Consider the following 26,208-nt stretch of genomic DNA (forward strand, 5'->3'; position numbering starts at 1 on the left):
TTGGGAAGGGTAATTGATGTCATGCGGAGACACTAACTTTTGTCGTTACCATGTTAAGCGCCAGTCCTCGGGGGCTCGGACCATGCGCCCACCGACTCGTCGGCGCGGCTGTGTAAGTTGAGCCTGACGTCAACCTTCTACCAACCTTTCCTACACGGCCTTTGCCTCCTTTTACTCGCCGACGTCTAGCGATTATTCAAGCATGCGCTCGCTTTGAAAACATGGAAAGAGCTGATAGAACAGCGACGTCACACTGGTTGACACAAACATTAATTTCAACAGTTCGACAGCAATATCTTGGAGGACTCGGAGCACCCTCAGTTTTCGAAGTCTATCTAGATCTCACTGGAAGACTAATAACGATCCAAGTAACCCATTACTGTTTCTACAGGAAGACGTTTAAATTAATGTACAGCAAACTATTAGTCAAAAGGCAATCATACGTTGAATTAACTACCCGAGTCACGAATCGTCTAAAAACGCGTTTCTGAGATCATCAGCTGGCATACAGGACACGCGCCGAATAACGCTGAACTCGCCGAGCACTGAACTCGGACAGGACTGACCCCACAGCCTGTAGTCTAAGCCTAGCCCGTATTAGTTATCATCACCACCACTAGAACGATCAAATATCCTCCGGCAAATACGCATCCCAGAACGCATCCGTCCCATTCGTCGGCGCCCACCGTTGCTCGTCAACATCGAGCAGCCGCATGATCAAGTTATAGATCTCGACGTTCGGAAACCCGGGCATCACATACGCGTCGTCCTGCACACTGTGCCACGCCTCCGCAGACCGGGAAGACAAAGACGTCGCCTTGGCGTCGAACGAGAAGGGTCCGTGCGCGACGAACATGGCGTGCATCGACGGATTCTCGTTATCGTATCCGTGGTTCTGTTTTGTTCATCAGCATCACAGTCGTCGAAAGCCACAGGAAAGGGGGAACTCACTCCTTTGGACATAAGCGTCGTATCCTCACTATGCGTCGCGAGTGCATAGCCCTCCTTCGGGACAACATAGATCGGCGCGATCCTGTAGTTGTTCGAAAAGTGGTACCTCTCGGGCATCGTCTCATGCGTGAACACCTCGAACTTCTCCTCGTTCTTGGACGCGGCGTCGTACAGAATGTCATAGATACGTGTCAGGTCCGCCTCGGGCTTGAAGCGCAGGCCCATCGACGGCCAGCCTGGTCGGCGCAACAAAATCAACGAAATTAGTTGGCGGTGGGCAAAATAGAGGAGAACACAGCAAGGAATGGTAGCGCACCATCAGAATGTTCAACTAGATTAATATCGTCTCCCAGGATATCATCGATGAAGAACCACTCTGGGTGGCTGGTGTCCGTCATCCCATGGTCGCTCACAAAGATGATATCCACGATGTCGGTCAAGTTCCGGTCTGCCAGGGATTCCTGCAGCTCTTTGGCGAAGACATCCACTTCGGCGAGCGTAGTCTACACAGCGAGGTGTCATAGTAAGAGAACTTTCACAACGGTTACGAGTATTTTGGATTTTGTTGGGGGGACGTACATTGACTAGAAGGGATAGGGGGCCTGTCAGGTGGCCGGCTTGGTCTAGGGATGGCTCGTATGCTGTGATAATATCAGATGAGAAATCAGAATTCCGGTAAAAATCGAGAAGAATGGAGCTGACCTAGGACGAGCTGGGGACGCGTCTCCACAGGAAGGTCGACCCAGGTCAGAATCTGATCCAGCTTTTCCCGCAAAGGGACATGATCCTAGATTACCCATCAACAACAATTTCCAGATTTTTAGGTAAGCACAGGACGCACCCGCCATGGGATAAAATAAGTCGAGGACCCTCCGTCGCTCGTGACAGGCGGTCCGGGCCTGGATATTTCTTGAAAAAATCAAATCATAATAAATTCTGAGAACACTTACCACATAAGGTTGGCGGTGGTGATACCAGCTTTCTCGGCCGTCTCCCACATCTGCTCATAGGTTAGCCAAACCCCAAATATTTTTCAATGAATAACGAACCGGTTCGCCATACCACCACGAGGAATTCCAGCATGATTCAGGTTTGTTGTACGCGAATACGTTGTCAGAGACAGGGTCGTAGAAGTTCTACGGAGCGGAGTCAGGACAACATGATGTGTGGATTAATTTTGTGAGACTTGCGTTGGCGACTATGCCATGCGACTCCGCGTGTAGGCCAGTCCTATTATGAAAGAATTTAGTGCGATAATCTTTTGGGACTGATGTCAACGCACATAAGTGCCCAGTGATTTCTGTGAAGGTGTGAAGTGAAGTCAGCGGATAAGCTTGTGATAACCAAAATCGTTTGACGTACGGGAACGTAAGTGTCTGTTCGTCGAAGTCAGCAAACAAATTAGCGAACGTGGAGAACCTGATACTCACAGGGAATATGGGCTTCATATACTTAGCCCGTAACCCCTTCTTACTGATATCTAGCAGATGCGGGGTAAACCCTCTGTCGAGATAATCCGCTCTGCAACAACCATGAGCATTTGACACTACCGCAGCAACCCAGCTGAGCCCAGAAAACGCACCTCAAGCCGTCTATTGACACCATAACAACCGTCCTCTTAAAGTCATGCGTCCCGTTATTGAACAACTTCCCCGCATTGCTAGTGGCAGCTTGCGGACACGGCTGCTCACGAGTGCAAGACGAACTAGCGTGTTTATGAATGCAACCCGAAAGAAACACAAGACTTAGGCCGGCCAGCGTAGCAGCCAGAATCCCTTTCCATTTATAAGGGCAACGTCGAGGCGTGACTGGGCGCTGCTGGTTCTCGATGTCCTGGACGCGATCCGAGTCATCTGAGAACTCGAACTTGAAGTCTTGGCTGAGCTTGTCGTCGCTGAGCAGGGCTTTGATTTCTTCAGCATGGGCTTCGTGGTAGTTCTCTCCGGGACCCATGGCAGGAAGTCAGAGACAAGAGGAGGGGATGGAAAGGGCGGGGAGGTCCGAGTCGACACTGGCGAAGACAGACGCGAGACAGCAGCTGGACAAGTTTAGACCCCGGAAGCTGATCGCAGGCCGACGTAAAAGGCAACTCCGGTCCGAAGTCTGGATCATCGTTCGAAGCTAAACAAAGCCTAACCAACTTTCAACAGTCTTCGACAGCTCTTCCTCGACCTTCTAAAATGTTTGTTGTGTTACCCTGCAGGAAGCCCGCTTATATGCTCTAAAATCTTCCAAAAATAATATCTGGATTGAGTTGACTCTGAATTTATCCCCCAGCGCGTTCTTAGACTTTAGTTATGGCCCGGTGTACGTTCCGAAGGACTCTCGAGCAAAGTAGTACCTCTATGTTTAGCTACATACACGGTATGCAGGCATCAAAACCATTACGCTGCACGCAAGGTTGAACAACATAAGACGGACGTGTGGTAAGCCGTCGTCCACCCCATCGCTCAAGCTCGCAGACACGTTCGGCTTTCATGAAGTGAATGCAGCCTAGTCACAGAAGGGCAGCACTTTGAATGTCTATTTTGTTCCCTTCGCGACGTTTACATCCTCGCGAACATCGATACCAACGAGATCAGGGGCCCGACGTTGTGGACATATTGCTGGCCTGCGCTTTCCAGAGTCCATCGCTTTGCGATCGATTGCGCGATGGCTGTAGGCAGCAAAAGTGTACATGTTTTTTAGGGTGAGCAATGTGTTGTCATTGATCGCAATCGCACCAAAGAAATATCGGAGGGACCGTACGAGATAGTAAACGATTGGAATAAATCTCCGCAGAAATATTGGCTTTACAAACCTGTTCACGAGTAACATTGACATGATGGTGCTTCGCTGCTGGGACGGTTGCACGTACTACTTTCGGGGCAGCCAATATATGACGGTAGATTTTGCCCACCCTCGTCACTCCTGGGGCGACGATCGGTGCGACAGTCGTGGCCCTTCTTGCCAGTGCTGGATTTTACGATTGAGGTTCGCGGTCGACTTTCTGCTACAAAAAATACTCACAAAACTACGATATACAACACATCTCGACAAATCACGTACAGGCAATGCACGACGTGGTATGTGAGGTGGATCTAAGGTGAAAGTACATGTCAGAGGCAACTCGCGACTCAGGGGTTAAACAAGACTAAGACATCGGCGCTTATTGACTTTGCTTCCCCACGTGGACGAGTCGCGGAACTGACATCGCCGACGGTGTTATTGCATGATGGATAGGGGCGATGGTGTGTGCGTTTAGAAGGCGGTGCGATCGAAGTCGGCGTGCGGATACTTGAGTTTGAGCTGCTCGATGGCCCACCAGGCGGGGGTGGCGTAGGTGACGTGGTTGCTCCCGCCTTTCGGCATCCCAGAGTGGAGAATACCGACCATATGACCCTCGCCATCGAAGATGAGCGAGCCCGAGTCGCCCTTGGCGGAGAACGGGCCGGACTGCCTATCGTAGTTATAGATGGCGAGTTCGATGGACTCGACGCCAAAGTCATCGCAAAGGTAGGCCTCCAGGCCGGCATAGCGTCCGACCGTGAGGTCGGTGGTGTTGCCATCCTTCATGACGATAAGGCAGGGCTCGCCGCTGTTGTCGAAACAGTCGGGAACAGCCAGGAGCTCGCGCGTGACACAACCGTTGATCCTGAGCTGGCGATTTGTAGGGAACTTGAACGCTGTTCTACCGACACTTTGAGGGTAAAACATGTTGGTGAGTTGTTGGGGAGTAAAATTGTCTCCTAAGTTGACGACGTTGCCCTTGAACTGGGCCTTGAACCTCGCCGCATCAACCTCGAACGTACCAATGTCCTTGGTGTACTTGCGATCCTGGACGTCGACAGAGATCTTGGGAGCCCAATCGACGTGACCGATGTTTCGGCACGCAATATCACCCCACTGGCTTTTAGTGTCCTTGTAGAAGGCCTCGAATACACCGATATCCTTCTTCACTTTGGCCAACTTCTCCCGCTTAGCCCCCACGGCCGTCTCGTCCTCCGCCGCCTCGTCCGGGTCATCGCTCTTCGGCTTCGCCTCCAACTCAGCAATCTCCCTAGCCAATAGATCGGCGTCAATTCCGTAGCCACCGATGCAGGCCTTGACCTCATCGAGGCCGCGCTGGAATCGACGGAATCCGGCAAGTCGAACATGCTGGGGAGGTGCGTCAGCGCCCTTGAACTCGTACTCGACGGTGGTGTCCTCGCGGAGAACGTGGCAGTTGCTAACACCGAAGACCCTGGCGCTAGGGGAGCCGTGCTTGTCCTTTTTCTCGTGGAAGAACAGCGCGACGCTACCCTGAGCATCATCGGCCTCCCTCTCCGCAGCAGCGATAGGCATGCCGAGCGCAGCAATGAGAAAGCGACGGACATGGTTGGTGGGGTTGGTGTCGTCGGTGGTGCGCAGAAGGTGTGGACCTAACAGCCTCTCTACAGCTCCCTCGTACCATTCGACCACCGCACCCTCGACTCCGTTGGCCTTGAGGAGAGCGATGATGTCTGGAGAAGCGTCGTGCGCGTTCTCGGCGGTGGTAGTAGTGGGATGAGTTGCAATCCAAATCACGACGGGACCCATAGTGTCATTCCCATCCTCGCCGTGGGTGACGAAACGAGCTGTCGTGATGACCGAGTAGCGAATGTTCCGAGCTTTCAATGACTCGCAGATCTGAGGAGCGACAGTGTCCCAGACAGCGTTGAGCGGCGTGTTGAAGACTCCATGGACAGTCTTGGTAGGGAGATGAGGGTGTCTGCCCTTGGGGATGGGGAAGGGATTTTCGAGGAGATCCGAGCGGTAGAGGAGCTCAGGAGGGTCGCCAGAGATACCGTTGTAGTAGTTGGTCCTCTCCCAGTCCGAGAGAGCGTATTGGACGACAGCGGTGGCATCCGGGGCGATGGTGGAGGTAGGGGGATGCATGGCTAAGGGTTGGCGAGGCGGGTGAGGAAAGGGACTTGCGAAAGCCCGAGTAGCTGATGCACTGTCTTCTGATATAGGGTCTGCATAGGGGAGACTAACTCGAGCGTGCGCGTGAACAGGGACAGATCGAGGAGTTTGGGGTGCTCCGTCATATGCATCGTCCTCATTACCTGTACGGCAAGCTCGGAAACGCCTTCGCCCCGAAGACCAGCTGCATCTAATTCCTCATTGGTGAATGGAAAAGCTTTCGGAGCATCCATGTTCGATGTGTTGACATAGGTAGGGTGCAGAAAAACTCGCAGATATAGGGATGTCGATGAGAGGGGTTAAGGGGGTGAGAGGGGGTGACACCGAATAGGCGAGTCGCGTCAATATATGGATTTAGGCCACATCAGCATGTTCCTCCATGAGCTTATTCTGCGATTCTGGGCGTGGCTTCAGGCGCGCTTCACGGCTTGGATACTTGCAATTCTCTCTTGCGGTCCCATACCACAACATGTCGCGTTCGAGATGGATGGGAACAGGCGGTACGCACGCAAGAGAGGGAAAAAGGCGCAGGAGGGGCATTATGCTGGGTTCGATGCTCTTAGACGGGTATGTTATAGCCTTGGAATTCTGACTAACTGCTTAACATAAAATGTGAAGGCATTAGATATATGCTTCAAAATGAACATACGCTGTGTCAGCGTGTACTCGTTCGCCATCTCCAATTTCAATCGTCCGCAAGAGGAGGTGGACACGCTCATGGGTCTTGCAGAGAGCAAGCTGTTAGAGATATGTCAACACGAGTACGTGCCAAGCTTATTCACTGAACACCTCTGGCTCAATCGGACGCGTATTGAAGAGGGTTACTCACTAAACACGGCGTACGACTAAACGTCATAGGGGACAAGAAGCTGTTTCCCAAGAACGTGCAAGAGGCTGTCCAGAAAGCTGAGGAGCTCACTCGACATAATGATAAGTGCGTTCTTAAAACATTATTTGGCTTAATAATAAAAATGTCATAACATCGTTTGCATTTACAGAGCGATCTTTAACATGCTCATGCCTTACGACTCTCACTACGAAATCGACAACGCTGTACGCACGGCTGTAATTGACGTTGTGAAGGAGGGGAAACCAAGGTACGCGCTACTTACTTCTGACTTTTATAGGAGAGCTCAAGGCCCGCAGACATCTTACAGAAAAGGACATCGACGACCGGATGCTGACCACCATCGCCGGTAGCCCACCACTCGACATTCTCATACGCACCAGCGGAGTCAAACGGTTAAGCGGCTTCATGCTTTGGCAGGTAACTGCATATTCCCTCGCACGCCCAGACCAATGACCTCATGAATTTGCGTTACTTTCTCAGTGCAGTGACGATACACAGATACAATTCACAGATACCTACTGGCCAGACTTTGGCCTCCGAGACCTCGTCCCCGTCGTCCTCGACTACCAGCGGAAAGTTTGGTCAAGGCAAAAATCTCGCCCACCGACATTGTAGACCTCATTGCTAGACATTCGCTTGTAAATTAACATCCAGACGGACTGATACATCCACACATTCCAGCTCTAGAACCTTAATCCATTCGGACGATTAATTCCACCAGTCATGTACATGTAAAGTATATTAATTTGCATGCCCAAAATCAAAATACAAAACACAACTTCATTCGTATCAACCGTGTCCTACTCCTCTGAAATTCGCTCAAAGAACTGTCTCAGAGTGCTCGATAGCACCTCCGGCAGCGCCTCAACGCCCCTGAGCACCACATAGTACTCGAACGGGAACGAATCCAAATACCGCTCCATCTGCAGCTCCATCCGCCCGTCCACCATTTTATACCCCACCTGCGACATCGACAAGATCGAGTTCTGCGCTTGCGAGGCCGCCGCGGCCGCCGCTCCAGCCGCAGACGACTTATCAACGTGCGAATGCAACGAGTCAATGATCACAAACACCACCATCACCCGTTGCCCCGCCGCCTTGCGAAGCGTCGTCCGGACCTTCTCATGGTCCTGGCATATCCCGTCCGAGATGATGATCTCCAGCTGCCACAGGTCCGCCGCCGACTGCGAGCTCATCGCCCGCCGCTCGCGCGCCTCCTCGAGCACCCGCAGGCTCGTCTCGAGCATCGCGAGCACGTCCGTCGCCTTCTGGTCGAACTTGAACGCACTCACGAGCTTCACACCCGCCTGGTCCGTGAACGGCCCGCCGCCGGATGCGGCAGCGGGGTCGAACGCGTGCAGTACGTCGACGCTCTCGCCGAACTTGGCGATCGCGATGTCACCGACTTCGAGCCGGCTGAGCGCCTTGGAGACGAGCGCGAGCGTCTGGTATGCGAGATGCACCGAGTGCGACTCAGCCATCGAGCGCGAGTCGTCGAGTGCGATGAGAACCTGATACTCGCGTTGCGAAGGGCGCGTGCGCCGGAGCCAGATCTTGTCCTTGGTGTAGTCGGACGCAATGTAAGGGATGATCTTCTTCATGTTAAGACGCTTTCCAGTGCGGTAATCGCCCTTGAGGCGTGTGGCGAGCGTCGGCTCGAGGATGAGGCGCAGCTGCTCACAGAGCGCATAGGAAAGATCGTGCGTGAGGGATTCGTACAGGCGCCAGATTTGCTCGGCGCCTTGAGAGGGTTGGCCGGAGGACTGCCATTCGCGCAGCGCGAGCTCGACGGTTTCTTGTTGGGCTTGGGTCGTTGGGTCGTCTTCGAGGTCCTGATCAGCCTTGATGGAGGTAGAGTCAGGAAGCGTTGGAACATGTCTCGTGCCGTCCATCTCGCGAGGGTTCATCTGCGAGATGGCGCCTTCGATGTCGGGTTGCAAGCGCTCCGCAGTTGGCTCGCTGTGCATCTGGTTCACTGGCGGCTGCTTTTCAGGCTCGGGGAGCGCAGGGTCAACATCCATCGGTGCCATGGGAGGCTGCTGCGCAGAATCCTCCTCCACCAGCTTCAGCTCGCTCAGCTTCGTGACCTGCGCATCCTCGGAAGGCCCAAGGGCTTGCATGTCCTCGTCGGCCTCGTCCGCGTACTCAACCTGTTCGATTGTTCCATCAGGCTTCTCCTCCACGCTAGGCTTGGGCGCGCCCTCTTCGCTCTCAAGAATGTCCTGGAAGCGTTGTTGGACCTCTTTCAAGGCATCGCCGAGGTTGCGGAGTGGGTTGTTGGCGAGTTCCCTATTCTGTTGGCGGTACTCGTGTCCTCTTTCAACGCCATCTGCATTGCTTCCAGACGTATCACCACCAGTTGGTTCTGGCTGATGCTCTTGTGGCCCACTTTCTTGCTCGCTAATATCTGGCGTCAACAATGGTGGATCATATATTCTGAAGAAACGAACGCACCCTGCCTCTGGCCGCTCCTCAGCTTCGTCCTTTGCGTCGCTGCCCCTGTTGGCGCCCGTAGACTCGCCCTGCTGAGCAGCCTCTAGTTGTTGACGATTATCCGCTTGACTTGGATCACCTCCTCCAGCAGTAAGATCAGGCTGAGCTACTGCATCTTCTGGGGCGTCGTCTTCTGGAGGCTCCTCCGCATCGTCAGCCGTCGCCTGAGGAGCGCCATCAGCCGGAGCGTCCTCAGGCACTGGCTCGTCGGGAGCGGGAGAGTCAGCGTCCATACCCTGAGTGTCCGCGTCCTCAGGGGCTTGGTCCGACATTGCGTCCTCGTCGTCCTGTAAGTCGTCCTCCATATCCATGTCGCCGTGATCCTCTTGTTCTTGCTGGTCAAGGTTCATGTCGTCAGGAAGGTCGAGGGCATTAGCATCGGGGACGTGCTCGTCCATGGGTGCACCACTCTCGTTAGGCGCTTCACCATCTGGTAGATCCTCTTCCTGTTCACCTGCACTTTGTTCCTCCTCCGGAGCCTCCGGAGCGTCCTTCTCCTCCTCATTCGCCTGGCCTTCCTTCTGCTCTTTATCCTTAGACTTCTTCGACTTCTCGTCCTCTTTTGCAACAACGTCCGAATCTTTCCCTTCTTGCTGATTATTGTCCTCCCCCAGCTGATCTTGTTCCTTATCCTCAGGCCCTGACTCGCCGTTCCACAGTTTTTCATCGACAGCTGAAGGGTCGGTTGGATCCAAGTCCTCGGCCTTCTCCTCCGGTCCCTCGTCCTCATCCTCCTTCTCGTCTGCCTCTCCCTCCTCGTCTTCTTCGTCCGGCACGTCCTCGAGCTCCCCGCCGAAATCCTCACTCATCTCAATTGTATCGTCCTTCCCACCCGCCTCTTTATCCTTGTCCTCCGGCTGCTCTGCCTCGTCCTCTCCTTGAAGCCCTTCCACCTGACTCTCGTCTTCAATCTCCTTGCTCACGTTCTTCGACCCGGCGCCCTCGCCCAGGCCTACGCCACCTGTGACCTCCCCGGCATCTTCGCCTTCACCTCCTTCTTCCAAATCGGGAGGCCTGCAGAAACCTTGCTTGGCTACGGTGTGCATGATAGAGCACAGCACGAAGAGGAGCTTGAAGAGCACCGTCACCCATCGGATCTGTGCGATTATGCGTTCTTGGGCGAACGTGAGGTAGATATGAAGGAAAGGGAGGATGCGATTCAGTACGGGTCGCATAATTTCGAAGGGCTGGCCAGCGTGCGCGACGAAAAGTGCACTAAGGGCCGACTGGATTTTGTCGAGCGACAGGCATCGGACAGAGTCTGTCGCAACCCGTAGCCCATCCCGGATGTAGTTGTCCTCCGGCTGTCCGTCGTCGCTCTCCTTGGTAGGCGGTGGACGCTGCGCTAGAAGGATCTGCACATTGACTAGCATGATATTGATGACCTCTTCGCCTGTTTGCTCCTTATCTAGCACATGGTTATTGATAGGATAAAGCGTGGATGGCATCTCCAACGTTTGGAGCCAGCAGACGACAGGGTCTAGGAGGTACTTTAACCTTGGCTCTTCCACGGAAACCTTGACCAAAGCTGACGGCAGCGAACGCAAATAGTCGAGTGCCTTGTCCGCAATTTCACGTTCACCTTGACGAAAAGTTGTCGTTAAGCATGGATATTTCGATCACATAAAAATAACGTACTCGGGAGGATGCGATCCACGAAGGGCAGCGAACCCTGGATTCGCACGACAGGATCAATTTCTTCGATACAACGAGTTCCCTGAGAGCGTAACTCTTGTAGTGACTGTTCCGCAGCTTCGGATAAACTTATCCTATCTTGCTGAAGCGCAAAGTAGGCTCTTGATCCCTCTACCACCTCTTCTAGTGAAACAACTGCGCTCCGAAGGGAGGTGGACAGTGCTTGCAAAGCAGGTCCATCAATGATCACAGACCCCTCTGTCGACAACGCATACAGCCGGCGGGTGATATCAGAAACCTGGCAAAAGTCGTGGATTGATCCAGCCAGACTGGAAATTTTCATCAGGAAACGTGAGGTTCTCAAAGGGAAAAGGAACGAACCATCTCCGGCTGTCCAGAGCGAAGGAATACCCGGACTCCAGAAGGGCTAAAGCTCGCTGCAGCTCTCGAGTGTTAATATCGGTGTGATGGTCTGAAAGCAGATTCCTGAAGCTGGGAAGGACGCCGCGAAGTCTGGTAAAGTAGTACTCCGACTTGTCGACTGAGAAAGACCATTTCGAGTCTAAAATGGGCTGTTCCCGAACCCAGCCCTCGTTGCGAAGCTGCTCAGCCACCTGTGGTTTGATGCCAGTAGCGAAACCTCCGCGCCTGAGCTCCTTGAGCAGATCACTCCAAGCCTTGCGCTTCCGGACGAGAAGCGCCTTGGAGAATTTTTCTTTCTTCTCCTTGGATAGATCGCCGGGTATGGGTGTCGCTGCCAGCTCCTTGCTGATTACGATGATGTTGACAGCCAACTCGTCCGCGACGTCTGCTGTTGTTTGGTTGAAAGCCGGGCGAATACTCGTTTCGATGAAGTTTGAGAACCTGGAGAAGGTATGAGAGATATCTTTGAGCTGGGATAGCACGCCATGAGTGACAGGTGGGAACGTGGGCGACTTCGGAATAGGATACGTGATGATCCCTTCGTCGCGCACCCCAACATCTGATCGCAGCAAGCTACCCTCAGAATCTCCTGCCAGAACGAGCGACATTTGGTCGGAGGTAGGCTGCCTCATCAGCTCCCGGAACTTGCGTATAATTTTGTACAGGTTATGGTGCGTTCGCTGAGCACTTTGCTTGAGAGCGTGTACATTGACGTCCTTCCAACTCGCTAGCTTGATCAAGTCCTGTACCTCCTTCTCCAAAGCCGCTTTTTTCTTGCTAAACGACTGAGACAGAGCAGACGAGAACAGATCGTAGTACGTCCAAGTGGAGTGCAGGACGCAGCCAACACGGTGAAGGTACGTCCTCTCTGGTGCTTGTTTCGTTCCAGCTAGACAGTGAACGAAAGAGATGAAGGATCGCAGAAGCTCCATGCGTGCCTCAAATTGTCCGATAGGGCTGGAAGCAATAAACTGATCGAGGAGAGACGGCAATTGAGCGATGAAGGTCGGGAAGTCCTCTTCCGTGGACGCCAAAGGGCTGCGGATCGCCACATCATAGAGGTTGAACCAGAACGTTGACACACCGTCGCAGAAAGACTCGTACTGCGACTGCAAAAGCGCCCTCCAGTTCGAGAGCTCCAGTCGCCTCCAGTCGACGATGAGATTCATAAACGTGTGCTGGTACTCTTTAAGGGAGTTGTTCCGATGCGCGTACATCTCCCAATCGTCAGTTTGAATCAGCAGCGCCTCAACAACGGAGAGAATCTTGGCGACAGGACTATCCAGATGTAGCTGTAGGACTGCTTGGCATCGCTCCCGGAGATGCTGAAGAACCATCTGATCGGGCCATTCGGCTATTAGTTCGACGAGTCGTGAGTCGAGCGTTTCAACGGCTTTGAGCGCCTTGCGAGCCTCGTAAACATTGGAATCGCGGTAGAAATTAGGTGCTTGCGACGAGTTCATATGTAAGCCATCAAGCAAGTGCTGCAGCCGAAGGATTTGGAAGGGAAGACTCTGATGATCCAACGCCTCAGAAAAAGCCGGGAGATTAGAATTCAACTCCGAGTCAACGACGCCTTGCGCAAAGCCCAGGAAATCTTTGAGTGCTTCGGATTGCGACAAATTCCTATCACCGAAGAGACTAATGTGAAGGCGACAGAGCGTATGGATGTGGGAGGGGCTGAGAAGCTGGGAGACTTTGGATGTTTCTTGCTGTTCGGGTGACATTGCGTCTTCGTTATCCGCTTCATACGTCGGGAACAGAGCAAGGACTTCGTTAGCTTCTTCATCTTCGTCGTTGACCATCGCATGCTCAGCAACTCGATAGAGCGACTGAGCTTCTGCCTTCTCTCTACGTGCACAGTCGAGCTTCCATAGTGCAGAAATGCGCTCGTACAGAACCTCGACGTCTTTCACGTGCCCTCCTACGCGTTGGACAGCCGAAAGTAAAGAAACGGAAGAGAGCTGCAAGATAACCTGATCGGACAGCGAGACCGACGACTTCGGGCCAGCGACCACCTCCCTTTGGGAAGCCAGCAGCTGGGAGCTGAGCATAGACGGGAACTGGAGCAAATTTTCCACAAGTCTGGAATGAGAAAAGTTGGAGTCGTCGCTCGATGAGGAGCGGATAAGCCGCAAACCAAGCCGTAGGTATTGCAACGCCAGCTTCATAGGGTAGAAAATGTCTTCGAACTCGGGATACGACTCCTCCATCCGTTGCAAGAAAGTGGCGATAGACTCTTGAATGACCTCTTCACGCATGTTGAGCGACGAGTCCCAAGGGCCATCAGAGGACACTATTGCCGTAACCCCTGCTCCCGATACGACTTGTGAATGGAACTGCTGGTACTCCGCCCAAAACGTGGCCACTCGTTGACGTTCAGAGCGCCGAGTAACCGGAACAGAGAAGCTAGATAGTCTCTGGCGAACGTTTTCGAGAGCAGCTTCCATATATCGTGTGACAGGGTTCTGGTCGTTTCCAGTGACTCTCTTCTCGTGAAGGGTGTGCAAGTCCAGCTGTTCCGCCAACAGTACTTCTTCGTCTCCCCAAAATTCCACTGAACACTCCAATACCGCAGCAGGGTCAAGGGGAATATTTGGCACGTATGTCTCGATGAGCAGCTTGTTCAAAGCTACGAAACAGCGACCGAGCTCTTTAATAGCTTTTGACGAGGCTGAGTCAATCACGAGTCGGTTCACTGCAGGTTCCATAATTGCACGTAAATTTTGCGAGAATGCTTCGTGCGACGTTTTCTGCAGAGCAGTCACCAGCGAGGCCAGCTCAATCGGGTTTCCCTGCGACCGACAGGAGCTTAAATTTTCCAAGTATCCCTCGTCATATGAGGCCGCAAACGACGAGGACGCCTATATGTAGCCCATCAGTATAACACGCTACCGAGCTCAACAGCGCTCACCATCAAGATGCTTTGGCGGAGGAACCCGACCAGTTGCTGAACGCGTGTCGTGTCAATTTCACAGTGACATAAAATAATGTCGGCGAAGCGTCCTAAAGAGACCTCGTAACTCGGTAGAGATCCGATTGTGATTCTTGTCCATTGGCTATCATAAAGCCGGTGAGCAACAGCGACAACAACTCATTTCGAAGGATTTCAGGCTAACCTCATCTTCTGCGTCACCTTCAAGTTCACAGGATGAAGGAGCACGCTGGGCCCATTCAAGGCAGACTATTTTTGGCGTCAGCATGATTTCAATAATGTTCATTGTAGGAGATTTTCTTACGTCGTATTCAAAAGTGTAATCCAAGAGCGCCTGTAGCCAATAGCAATGTGCCCTTGATAACACGGCGTGCGACACTAGGGCGGAAATCAGGTATGCAGTATCACAAAAGAAAAAGAAATCACTTACCTAGGCCAACTTCGGAAGCCCAAATAGCATGTTGGTACGAAACGAAGCGAACGAGGCCACCGGATTGATCTCGATAGGCGGCTCTTAAAATGTCTCTCAATAATTGTCTCGACGCCTGTGAAGGGCTTATGAGATGTCATCGATGGTGGAAGATACGAAATTATTACGGTAGTCAGGCCGTTGTATGTGGTCGCCAAAGTCGCCAACTCTAGAGATAGGGTGGTGCCCTCACTCGGTAGAACATCGCCGCTTAATCCTGAATCTTCCGATGCCTGAGTAGATTGAGTGAATATTCGACAAACATGGAAAGGATACATCATACCTGCAATAGCTTCGAAGCAAGAACGAGCATGTTCTCCTCTTCTTCGGTGGAAGGCGCTTGAGGAAGAGTTCCAAGACACATAACGTCAAATACTTTTTTCCGGGCATCTAAAGTAGAAGTCATGTCGCTCGTCAATATTCTGTTCACCTTCGAGAATACAGGAAATACACTTACCAATGCTTGCGGAAGGCGTCTTGAACGTGCGCGCGGCAGCCTCCAGGCGTTCCAGTGTCTCGCGAGAAAGGCCGCGCCGAGGGAGCAGGAGGTTTGTCCATATCTCTGCTAGACCTTGACCCGTACTTAGGATCATGGCACTCTGAAGCGCATCTGACTCTTGAAGAACACGAGAGAAGGTGATCGATGAGGTTTGAAGCGCCTGATGGATCCACTTGGCCAACGTCAATACGTAGGAATAATTTATCTGAGCCCCATCTGCGGCCTTTTTGAGATGTTCAGCATAGCTCAACAGGGAGACCGCGAGGTCCAAGTCCTGGCTAATGGTCAGAATAAGATGTTTTTACGAGGGACTGTCAACACGCACTGGTTGGGAATATATACGTTCAGAGAAATTTCTTAGGACGACGATGGATGCGTCTCGAATCTCATTCAGAACTGACGATGATGCGTTGACTATACGCTCGAGCGCGGACCTTTGCTGTGGAGGTTTTGACGAGGTACGTCTCGAAGTGTTCATTTCGTAACTAATAATCGCGCAATAAAGGTTTAGGGCTTGCAGTATCATCAGGTGAATATCTCGTTCGCGGAGGTCGGGCGTATTAGAAGGAAGAACCATGAAATTGTCCAAAGGCTGTAATCCATAGTAGCTTGAGTACATGCCCCCGATATCTAACGCGCTGCCTATAGTGTAGCAACAATAATCACGAACCATGATTCCGACCACACTTGATTCATGTTTCCCATTTGGGCCGGTCGACTCCCGGAGGTTCGAACGTGCCGCCGAGAATACCGAGACATCCAGCTGACGAAGTGCATTGGAGATAATCTGACCAGCAGGTCCGAAGTCGAAACCAGCAAGATAACGCAACCAGACAAGGCGATACGCGGGAGGTAAAGTCCGAGTGAAGAAACGCAATGTTGCTCGTACATCAGACGTAGACAGCCGATCGAAGAAAGGAGCAATAGTCAACAACGAGGATGAGGCCATATCTTGCTCGACTGGCATCCCAGATGGCCACGTTTGAGAATACGAGTGACTTTCCGTTGTCGCCACAATGTGTAGTCCACGTCGAAGAACTTCGCAATTGGTGGGTGACGCGCGAGAGTCGAGTTCCAGAGAACGGGGCCACCGCATGTCGTCGAGGTAGCGCTGCTCGTCCTCAGGGGTAAACCTGTCCAGCAAAGCGACCTCGACACCACGGTTTCTCATAGCCCGAGAAAGCTCGCCGTATTGAGGATCCACGGTCATGAATAGTCGGAAATTCGGATGAGGCTTCAAGACCTGAACTGTGCCGTCGACAAAACCCCTTTCGCTGAGCATGAGTACCCCGTTCGGCTCGCAAAGAGAGTTGAGGCGATCCAAAACCGAGGGGTTGCACAAGTTGGCGCCTTCCAGGACTATCCAGTGACCTTCCTTGATCGCGCGTACCAAAGGGCCGTCGACCCATTCAAACCGACCAGTCGAGGCGTTGGACACGAGGTGCCGTTTGACCTTGTTGAAAAGCTGCTCGTATTCCAAGGTAAGCGCTGGAGATCCTTCCGCCATCGGTGCCAGGTCCTGGAGTAGCTCAGACGCCTGCTCCATGATTACCGGAGCCAAAGAGGTGATGGACTGCAGATGCCGCAGAAGTATATAATACCGGCTATACCGACCAGCAGCCCCATGGGACTGACACATGAGACGCTCAGTAAAGGTTAGCACCTCCTGAGCCAACGCAGTAATGTGTGCTCGACCGTCAACCTGCTCGAAGCTGCCCAAGAGATCCATCGTGTCAGTCGCGCTATTGATGGTGAGCTCCCATAGTAGGTTCCCTGTAGAGTTAGCCAACGCCCGAACCATCCCGGTCTTACCACTGCCATGCTTTCCGGTCAGTATAACGAGCCATGACTGCGAGACGCAGGCGGCCATAGTCTCGAGGCTGGGAAGACGGGCTTGATACACATTGCTGGGTTTGACGGAGGACGACATGTTGCCGCGAGCAAGGTTCCATTCTCCGACAGCGAGATGAGTGGGCGAGACAAGTAGATGAGGCCGAATTTGGTGATCACCCATCACGGGAAAAACGACGCGAGCCAGAGCGGCAGCAGCTTCACGATCCACCGAGGTCCGGAACCGGCTGAGGTACAGCGTCCGTATATGCGACTCCGCGTCCCCGGCGAGGCCTCCTGATGCACGGAGGAGTTCGCCCCAGCGTATGACGTCACGAAGGTTGAACTCCCAAGGGCTGCCTTCGCGCGCAAATGACCGTCGGAGGACGACCTCGTCGTTGATGGTGGAATTGTACTGGATCATGGCCCGAAGGACATCTTCGTCGTGTCCCTGGTCTTGGAAAATGCCACGGGATATCAAGAGAAGGTCATCCGGGGTGAGGTCGTTGAGATACACCTTGGTAAACCGATCCACAAAAGACCGCGGTAGTCCCTTCCGGCCACCGCCCTGGTTCAGGGGGTTCTGAGCAGCGAATACGCGGAACTCAGGATGCCGAACGAACGAACGCCCCAGCTCGGGAATGTAAACGGTGCCGCGGTGGTCCAGCACGGCATTGAGACCTTCGAGAATAGCTTGCGGTGCGAGGTTCATCTCGTCCAACAGCACCCAATGACCTTCCTGCAGTGCGTTCAAAAACTCCGCGTCCTTCCATGCAAACTCCCCAGGCTTCCCGTTTTCTACCGGCAAATCAGACCCAAAGAGATCAGTGAGATCGGTCTGGTCCGATAAGTTGATACGACAGAGCCGATAGCCAGCGATATTGGCGAGCGCAGTGATCAAGCTGGTTTTACCCACTCCGGGACTGCCTTCGAGAAGAACTGGCTTGGGCACTTGGCAAGCCCTGACAACGCGGGACGCATTTTCTTGAGACGTCGGCGCCTCAAGGCTGAAGCGACTGACTGTCGGTACCTCCTTCCCTCTCGGTATAGCAAAGGGCCCAAACTGAACATATCGATCAGGAGGGTAGGTTCCGTGTGCTTGAGTGTCAGAGAAGGGGGCAAGCTCGTGTAGCTTCTTGTCCGCTTCGGTGTTCAACTGAAGTAGCGTGTCGCGATGACAATGCGCAAGCTGAGGCAACGAGTTCATCCCGTCAATCAGAGTCATCCGGGCTGCGTGATGCTAACATAAAAATATAATCAACAATAGCTGAAGCTGATGATTACATAGACACTTACGAAAATTGCTTCCAGAGGCATCTTAGAATCGCGCTCGTGCATCACATTCGAGAAATTGACCCATGCCTGCAATGTCTGTGTCAGCCATCGCCCGATGTGCATGGGAACATATCAACCCACCAAAATATCCCGCAGCGTACATGCAGACACATCCACCTTCTCCCTGAACCAACTCGTAAAAGCCAACAACGGTCCCGTGATCGTTTTAAACTCATCGCCCTTCCACGAGCTCGCAACGATCACCTCCAAATCCTTCCCCTGGTCGACAGACGGCACCCAGATCTCCGTGAAGCGATTCCTGAGGGCAGGCGACAGCTCCTTCTTGCCATAATCTCCACCCGGATTCATCGTCGCAAGCAGCTTGAAATCCCCCGCGGCCTTGATCGTTGGATGCTCGAGTGAGTCCGCTCCGCCCCGCTCGGCGAGCACGATGCTCCGACTCGGCTCGAGCACGCTGTTCAGGCGCTCGAGCACAGAGTCGTCTGCGAGTGAGATTTCGTCGAGAAGGAACACGTCGCCCTGCTGCATCGCGCTCACCAGCGGCCCGTCGTTCCACTCGAAGAGCGAAGCCAGGCGCCGCAGGTCACCCTGAATCGCCCGGAGCTCCTGTATTAAGTCGGGGTCCGCGCCCTTGCCCGCGCCGGTGAGGCTCTTCAGTGCCTTGCCAATAGCTACCTGTACCTCCTCAACGTCTCCCGGCCCCAGCTCTGCTCCCTGCAAAGCAAGCCCAGCACGCCCGAGCACAGCAGTTGCATCGCCGACCGCATTGAACTCAGCCTCCCTCCGCCCACGAACTGGCCTCAGCCCACCAATAAGGTCCGCCGTCTCCGTATTCTGATGACAGCTGACCGTGTACAGTCGCTTTCCGAGCGCCTCCGCATACAGCTGGCACACTGACGTCTTGCCTGAGCCCGTCTCGCCGACAAGCAGCACCGGCTCGTTGAACCGCATCGCCCGCGCGACGAGCGTGTACAGTCGCTGCATCGCGCCCGTCCACACGACCTTGTGCTCGCCGCCTGAGGGCACCGGGCATCCCAGGAACTCGAACGTCCTGCCGCCCAGGTCGTACAGCACATTCTCGTCGATGCGAACCTTCATGATCGACTCAATCACCTCCTTCACCACCGTCTTGTCCTCCAAGCGCCTCGTCCGTTCCGCAAGCAGCATATACCCGTTCTCCGCAAGCTCCTGATACCCAACGGCATCTCTCCCCGCCCACCGGAAAAGGTCCCGGAGCGTCGCAAACCCCTGCTTGCTCTCGAAAACCCTACTCCCCTGCCTCCGTTGCTGCAGTTCCCTAAAAACAGCAACAATCTTCTGACCATACGAAGGTGCAATCCGACACCGTTCGCACAGGATCGTCTCCAGCTCCGCCTGGGGTACATCCTCAAAGTGCACCTCAAGGAACCGATTGCGGAATGCACGAGAGAGCACCTTGCGCCCGGCATAGAGTCCAGGGGGATTCTGAGTCGCAAACAGCATAAAATGCGGATGCGGCCTGATCACCTCCTGCGTCTCGGGCACAAGCAGCTCGCGATTATCGTCCAGCAGCCTGTTCAGTGCCTCGAGCACGTCCGTCGGCGCCAGATTCAGTTCGTCGAGCACGATCCAGTGACCATGGCGCAGTGCATGCACCAGCAGCCCGTCCTTGAACACTAGCTTGCCTGTGGCGGGGTCCGAGACGTATGACCCGATGTACTCCTGAATGTCCGTGTGCTCGTGGTTGTTGATTCGGATAAACTGGTGCCCTGTTCGCCGCGCGAGATACTCAATTGCGCTCGTCTTCCCGGCCGATGTCGGGCCCTCGATGAGCACGGGGAACCTTCGTGTCAAGATGATTCTCGCGAGGTCGATGAGCTTCTTCTCCACCGACGGCGTCATAATGTATTCCTCCACTAGGTCTTCCGGCAATGGCCCCTTCTGCAGGTAGAACGGCCCGAACTTGATGTACGCCTCCCCTTGCCGAGTTTGGGGCGGCGCGGGCTCCCGCGCCAGCAACGACCTCGGATTCCTGACACCCGCCAAAATATGCCTCTGCGCGAGCTCCGTGACGACTGCGGCGCTGCGCACATCGAGCACCATCGTGAATGCCATCAGACACGCCTCCCACAGCGCACGCCGGAGCGAATACGTGGGCGCGATGTCCGCCGCGAACGTCAGAGCACGCGCGAGCGTGCGCATGCTATAGTGCGGCCGGTGGTTTGCCGTATCCGCGAGCTCGCGCGCCTCAGAGAGCGCCTTTACGCCAGTGTAGAACTCGGCGATGTTCAGGATCGCGGCTTTGTCGCCCACGGCGCTCGCTCCAATGTATTGGGCCACGATCCCGAGGAGGGTCTCGCGGTCGGCGTCGGGCGGGGGGACGTCGATCTCGGTGAACCGAGCTCGGATGTTGGGTGGGAGGTCTTTCTTCCCAACGTCGGTGGCCGGGTTCATGCAAGCGAACAGCCGGAAATCGGGATGGCGGATGACAGGATCGAGAGAACCTTGCTCAGTCAAGGTGATGGATGCTGTTGGGCCTTTGAGAAGCGCATATATGCACTCAAGCGTTTCCGGACTGGCAAGGTTAATCTCGTCCAAAAGTACCCTGGAAAACATGTAGTTGTCAGAACATGTACAATAGAGAACAATTAAATACCTATAACTCACCAGTCACCATTCCGAAGCGCCTTGACCAGTGGCCCCTCGACAAAATTGAAAGCCAACTTGCCCTTGCCCTGCACATGCTGAATATCGAAATCGTCCACGTCCTTCTCAAAGTCTGCCCAAGCAGCTTCGGACGCCTCCAGCGACGCCTGTTCTACCTTCCGCCGCTTGCGAGGCGCACCGTCGTTCAGACCATTCGGCACAGCTTCACGCTCCTCGCCTCTGTTAATATAAATTAAATAGGGTATTAGCAAACGAACGACCTCGAATAAAGTGAATAAAGGATCACAGAACTCACCCAACATTCCCCTCCACCCTCTTCGCCCTAATCCTCTCCCTTGCAAGCCTCACACTCTCCCTCCATAACACAACCGCCCTCTTCCACTTCCCCTCCCTCACAGCCCTCCTCACCCCCTCCTCAAACTTCTCGTTCTTCCGTCGACTAAACGTCACCCCAAAAAGCTCCCCAAACCGCTCGCACAGCACCGCACCTGGCACTCGTGCGTCCACGGGCTTGAACCCGCCAAGCAGGTCCGCAGACTCGGTCTGGTGTGATAAGTTGAGCGCGACGAGCGGCCGCCGGAGCGTCCCCGCAAGATGCGTCACCACTGTCGTCTTGCCCGTGCCCGTCTCGCCCGTGAGCAGCACCGGCTCGGCGAGCGACACGGCCGTCGCGATGCGCGCCATGAGCCCGATCGCGGGCTTGTGCATCGCAAACGGCCGCTTGGCCGCCGCCGCCGCAAGCGAGGCAGAGGCGGAGCCTGGTTTGGCGGGGCGCGCGCGCAACCGCGTATACCCCGCGCGCACGGCGACCGTCTCGCCGTTGACGTCCTTTTCGACGTCGAACTCGGGCGTGCGCCCGGTGAGAATCCAGTCCCGCCGCTCGTCGTCCAGGCCGAGATGCAAAGCGACCACAGCGGCGACCTGATCCCTATGCGCGCGGGCTGCCGACGTCGACGCTCCCGCGCCGAAGAGCACGTCGCGCGCCTCGGCGAACATGTCTTCGCGGAAGGTGGGGTTGGGGAAGATATCCTGCAATGGAGCAACTTCTCCCCCGGCGTCCATATCCACGTCCATAGACGACGACGAATGGTTAGACGGGAGAATGTGATTGATCCTTCGACAAAGTTGCTCCAGATCCCTGAGCCCTACGGGCCTGGACGACGCCGTATACCCCAGCCGTTGCACATCTGCCCACATCCTGATGAGCGCCTGCGCAAGGACCCCAGCCAGCCTCGGATATTTCTCATCCACAATCATCCTGACTTCCTCCGGCGTCGGCACATCCACTACAATCTCAGCAAACTTGTGCGCGCCATGAAAGCCTGGCGCAGGCATCGCCCCGTTCCTGAGCGGTATCGTCGACCGACTCGCAAATAGTGCGAAGCCCTCGGCCGCCACTACCTCGCCTCGTCCAGGCACATCCAGCGTCGCGCGCGCGCCGATCCAATTGCCAGGGCCCATCGACTCCGCGAGCGGCCGGACGAGACCAAGGACGTCGCTACTCGTCCTATCGATGTCCTTCAGCAAAAGCCACTTGCCCTCCTTCATCGCGCGCACGAGCACGCCATCTTTCCACTCGAAAGTGCCCGGTTGCGTGACCGAGGAGACATATGAGCCGAGGAGGGAGCGTGCGTCGAGGGACGTGTCGGCCAGGTAGATGGTAACGATGTTGTCTTTTTGGGTTGGGTGCAGCGCGGCGCTGAGGTAGGTGAGGAGGAGGGATTTGCCGGAGGAAGGTGGGGAGGAGATGAGGACAGGCAGGCGGAGGGAACGGTGGATTGCTAGCGAGCGGAGAGCGTTTTGGGCGGTGGGCGTCATGACAATGTCCGCATGCTGGATGGGCAATGGGTTGGATTTTAGGAGAAGGACACCGTGTATGTTCGCGGTATATGAACTTCAAATCAATTATGAGCAAAACCTTTGCTTTCCCTCATGCCAGAATCAAACTCACCTCAGGTCGTCATTGCGAAGAGGTCCAAGTGCACTCGTCGTATGCACTTCATCGACAATATAAAACTCATTCGAGTTCTCCACGCTCGCATTCCTCGCGTCCACAACTCGCTTCGCTTCCAGCGCAGGGAACAGCCACCCATCCATGACGACCGGTGCTCCCTCAGCATCCTGCCCGCATACAATCGGACAGTCCGACTCGAATGGCGCGCCAAGCACTCGAGTCTCCAGCGCCTGCCGTTCCCGTTCAACCATCCCGGCTTGGAGCGCATAGCATCGTATAGCCAGAAGTTGAACGCCTCTATCCGGATGTGGTGTCGTGAAAAGTGCGGAAAGATGGTCAATCGACCAAAATAGGTGTTTTGGGAGGAGGCGGTTGGCTTGCAGGACGCGGTAGTACGCAATGAGGAGGGCGTGAAGACGTGCAGCTTTGATTTGTGGAATCGAGGGTGCGTCAGCGAGCAGAGGAAGAGGTCCGTCTGCTAGTTGTGGCTTTTGGAGGAATGCGAATAAGACGCTGTGAATATGAATGCGATTAGTTAGAAACATGACAAAACCATTCGAGGACGTACGGATAAAGCTCCTCGTGGGGCTGTATCAAAAAAGCGAGCGCACGGAAGCGATCTTCAAGGTCTTCATCGTCCTCTAACCACCGTGCGGATAAGTCAAGGAGCAGTGGGCGGAAACATTGTGTAATGTGGGTTGTCAAGGATGGGTTGGCGAGCAGCCGTGACAATGTAACAAGAAGTTGAGTGGTCGATGATGCACCTTGCTCGATCGAAGAGGCATAATGCGAGTTTTGGAGGATGTGAGAGAGGAGTGTACGGGTCTGCCTAGCGAGGTTGATTTGGAGAGGGTCGGCAGCGGTTAGATTAACGGTCTGGGACATGGCCAAAGTCTAATCATGAACTTGAAGCAGGTGGTAATTTCCGATAAAATTCTTGGTCTCCAAGTACACCTTATGGTCAATCAAAGGCGAAACAGACTTGAGCCGATGTCGAGGAGTGTCCTCTGCGACGAGGACGATGAGCGAAAGAAAAGTCGCGCAGACAAAATTTGCAGATAGCGCACTCCTTCCCAATTGGGTTATTACCTCCTGTCGCATATTCCCGGAGAGTCGGTCTCCGCCCTGAACGAACTTGATTCAGATGCGACGAAGAATGACCGAGGTTTGCTCGAAACCTTCAAGGGTGACATTCAACTTGGCACAAAAATTAAAATCTTGGCTTCTCTAGCTACTATGACGATATGTCGGGCTGCTGAGGAATCAGTTCTCGCAGTTTGCAAGGAAACCTTTTTAGAACATTTGAATTCGATACTAGATAGTATAGCAATGGTCGAGGATTGAAACGGAACTCCTGGCGAAGCGACCGTGTTTCAATACTCTACTGACTCGGCTGCCAAAAATGCCATTTGTCAGCTTGAGGTCGTCTCCTTTCATGCATACATACTGCGTTTTCTCTCTCTCATGCTGAATCCCTTGGAGTTTGTCCTTCGCCCGGCTTGTTTGATTTCTGTCGCATCGTGGCGCGCCATCAAACAACCTTATCATGTTTCCAGCAACCTCAGGCTTGATGTGGTTTTTTGCGCAACACGATGGTGCTATACACCGAATAAGTCGCTCAGTACCAGCATAGCCCAGCTTTGCCACAGTCAACGTCCAGACTTCAATGGAATGGAGTGGAAGTCATATTAATGTCCAGACTTATAAGCTTTTGCTCCGCTTATCATCGATATCGTCTCATAATGGGTCTCAGGTCGATCAGAATCGTAGTTGTCAATATATTAGCTGGATGTTCAATCCGTTTGCTTATGGGGAGCATCAAGACGATTAACCCAGATTTTATGGACGGCTGGTCTCTCGAAACGACCCTTGATCCTTTCTCAGACATAGCTCCGGTGTTTTTGTGACCTTTCCCTACAATCAGCCGATGTTGGTGACACCATCAATACCAGGTAAGTATCAAAACATATGTACTCCCTATAAAACCCATGAACTTCGAAAAAACAACACCCCGCAAGCCTAATACAAGATGGCCGAGCAGAAATCAACAGTGAGCTACCTATGGTGTCAGCACAACCCACTCGAAAAAATAATGCAGGATCACTTACACCAGCGTTGAAATGATCCGTGCAGTGAATAAGAGGGCTGGAGGCACTCGAGTCGTGAATAGCGTCCTTGCAGTCAGCGGAGTCGCAGGTCAGAATATCGTAGCACTGATCCCCGTATATCTGGATGCTGATCTCCTCCGAGCTATCATGTGTCACCGCGTCAGCCGCCGAACGTCCGCCAAGCACAACAAAAAAACGGCGCTACCGACTAGTTGGCGTGAGTACCAACGAGGCTCGGGTTGTCGAGCGTGAACTCGACGACGGTGCAGTTCTCGCCGTGCGAGCCACAGCCATCGACGTCGAGCCTCGCGACGCCGCTCACGACAGCGGCCCACCCGTTGCCGGCGCCGTTTTTGGTGGCGTTGCTGGGTGTGTTCCAGACGGGGTTGCCGTAGCCGCAATTGTTGTTGAACTGGCACCAAAAAAGACGAACGGTCAGTGTTCCTTTCATGGGTCGATCACAAGAAAAAAGCCCACCGTGATTGTGTGCACGTCGCGCGTGTCGGCGGGGGCAGCGATGACACTGCTTGCGAGAGCGAGAGCAACGGCAGCGAAAGAGAGCATGGTACACTAAAAGCGCGATTGAAACTAGAATCTGTGGGTAAACCTCGATGTAAGATCAACCTGTATTTATGTGGTTTCTGCCACTGAAAGTTACTTGAGGAAGCATCAAGAAAAGTCGTTTTGTGCATGCAGGTTGCCCCGGATTGGCCCCGTGTGCTGGGCGGTGCGGAAACGTCTGGCAACACACACGCACAAATCATCGACCTCGATCAAAATGTCAGATTTTCCTTTGTCAACCGGGCTCGACCGAGACAAACCGCTCAGAGTTGTCTGACCGAGGCTGACCGAGACTGACCGTCGGAAGCCAAGACTTTGAACAGCGAATGCAGGCTGCAGCCTTCCAGGTTATTCGTGTCTTGGCTCTACGCTAGGTGACTGTAACCACGCAGAGTGCTGTCGCGAGTTGAGTTGGCTTCGGGAAGAACGCCCCTTTGGATTGAGTCGAAGTAGGTTGAGAACCCCTGAACACCGAGGTGTGTCCGAGCCGGGACTCGAGCTCAAAGTTGTCACTTAATCTCGGTAACAGTGGCGCGTGCAGGCTCGGTACAGTATGCTCACCGCCGGTGAGAGCACTAAGGCACTGGCCCCGAGCCCACATGTCTACCCAGACAACTCGTTATCGAAGTTTGGCG

The 26,208-nt window shown here is 54.0% G+C and overlaps 4 protein-coding genes across 4 annotated transcripts; 1 reads left to right on the forward strand and 3 right to left on the reverse strand.

Annotated features, from left to right (window-relative positions):
- Positions 1-289: 289 nt before the first annotated feature.
- CONPUDRAFT_113296 (Phosphodiest-domain-containing protein) lies at positions 290-2,973 on the reverse strand. Its single transcript, XM_007777117.1, has 13 exons — positions 2,534-2,973; positions 2,382-2,472; positions 2,314-2,327; positions 2,234-2,251; positions 2,142-2,181; positions 2,001-2,087; positions 1,902-1,951; positions 1,793-1,850; positions 1,654-1,738; positions 1,531-1,592; positions 1,268-1,454; positions 952-1,187; positions 290-895 (listed from the first exon to the last, which is right to left on the reverse strand). Exons 1-13 carry the CDS (start codon positions 2,902-2,904, stop codon positions 626-628), a joined length of 1,569 nt encoding a protein of 522 aa, XP_007775307.1. The 5' UTR covers positions 2,905-2,973; the 3' UTR covers positions 290-625.
- A 292-nt stretch (positions 2,974-3,265) lies between these two features.
- Positions 3,266-5,847, reverse strand: CONPUDRAFT_170052 (uncharacterized protein; the record flags this gene model as incomplete). The annotated part of the gene is made up of 3 exons (XM_007777118.1): positions 3,266-3,906; positions 3,961-4,031; positions 4,092-5,847. One exon carries the CDS (start codon positions 5,845-5,847, stop codon positions 4,192-4,194), a length of 1,656 nt encoding a protein of 551 aa, XP_007775308.1. The 3' UTR covers positions 3,266-3,906; positions 3,961-4,031; positions 4,092-4,191.
- Positions 5,848-6,241: 394 nt separating this feature from the next.
- Positions 6,242-7,494, forward strand: CONPUDRAFT_132962 (dehydrodolichyl diphosphate synthetase; the record flags this gene model as incomplete). The annotated part of the gene is made up of 6 exons (XM_007777119.1): positions 6,242-6,441; positions 6,493-6,635; positions 6,692-6,808; positions 6,873-6,971; positions 7,021-7,141; positions 7,205-7,494. Coding segments are annotated over 6 exons (815 nt in total), but the record flags the coding sequence as incomplete, so codon positions are not given.
- Positions 7,495-7,524: 30 nt separating this feature from the next.
- Positions 7,525-25,576, reverse strand: CONPUDRAFT_77984 (P-loop containing nucleoside triphosphate hydrolase protein; the record flags this gene model as incomplete). Its single annotated transcript, XM_007777120.1, has 20 exons — positions 7,525-10,799; positions 10,856-11,181; positions 11,234-14,139; positions 14,190-14,334; positions 14,395-14,459; positions 14,515-14,588; positions 14,641-14,755; positions 14,808-14,912; positions 14,963-15,069; positions 15,137-15,452; positions 15,504-18,248; positions 18,305-18,370; positions 18,425-20,888; positions 20,951-21,169; positions 21,246-22,844; positions 22,902-23,417; positions 23,473-23,798; positions 24,294-24,565; positions 25,238-25,424; positions 25,490-25,576. The coding sequence occupies 20 exons, from the start codon at positions 25,574-25,576 to the stop codon at positions 7,525-7,527; spliced, it is 15,915 nt and encodes a 5,304-aa protein (XP_007775310.1).
- Between the last annotated feature and the right edge of the window lie 632 nt (positions 25,577-26,208).

The sequence above is a fragment of the Coniophora puteana genome (assembly GCF_000271625.1).
Source record: "Coniophora puteana RWD-64-598 SS2 unplaced genomic scaffold CONPUscaffold_19, whole genome shotgun sequence".
Taxonomy (NCBI): domain Eukaryota; kingdom Fungi; phylum Basidiomycota; class Agaricomycetes; order Boletales; family Coniophoraceae; genus Coniophora; species Coniophora puteana.

Bases quoted from the DNA above. Each gene is read 5' to 3' on its own strand.
- CONPUDRAFT_113296 (XM_007777117.1), bottom strand. From the start codon at position 2,904: ATGGGTCCCGGAGAGAACTACCACGAAGCCCATGCTGAAGAAATCAAA. The intron at 1,952-2,000 runs GTTCGTTATTCA...ACCTATGAGCAG, and splicing joins CGTGGTGGTATGGCGAACCG to ATGTGGGAGACGGCCGAGAA. The intron at 1,593-1,653 runs GTCAGCTCCATT...ATATTATCACAG, and splicing joins GCGTCCCCAGCTCGTCCTAG to CATACGAGCCATCCCTAGAC.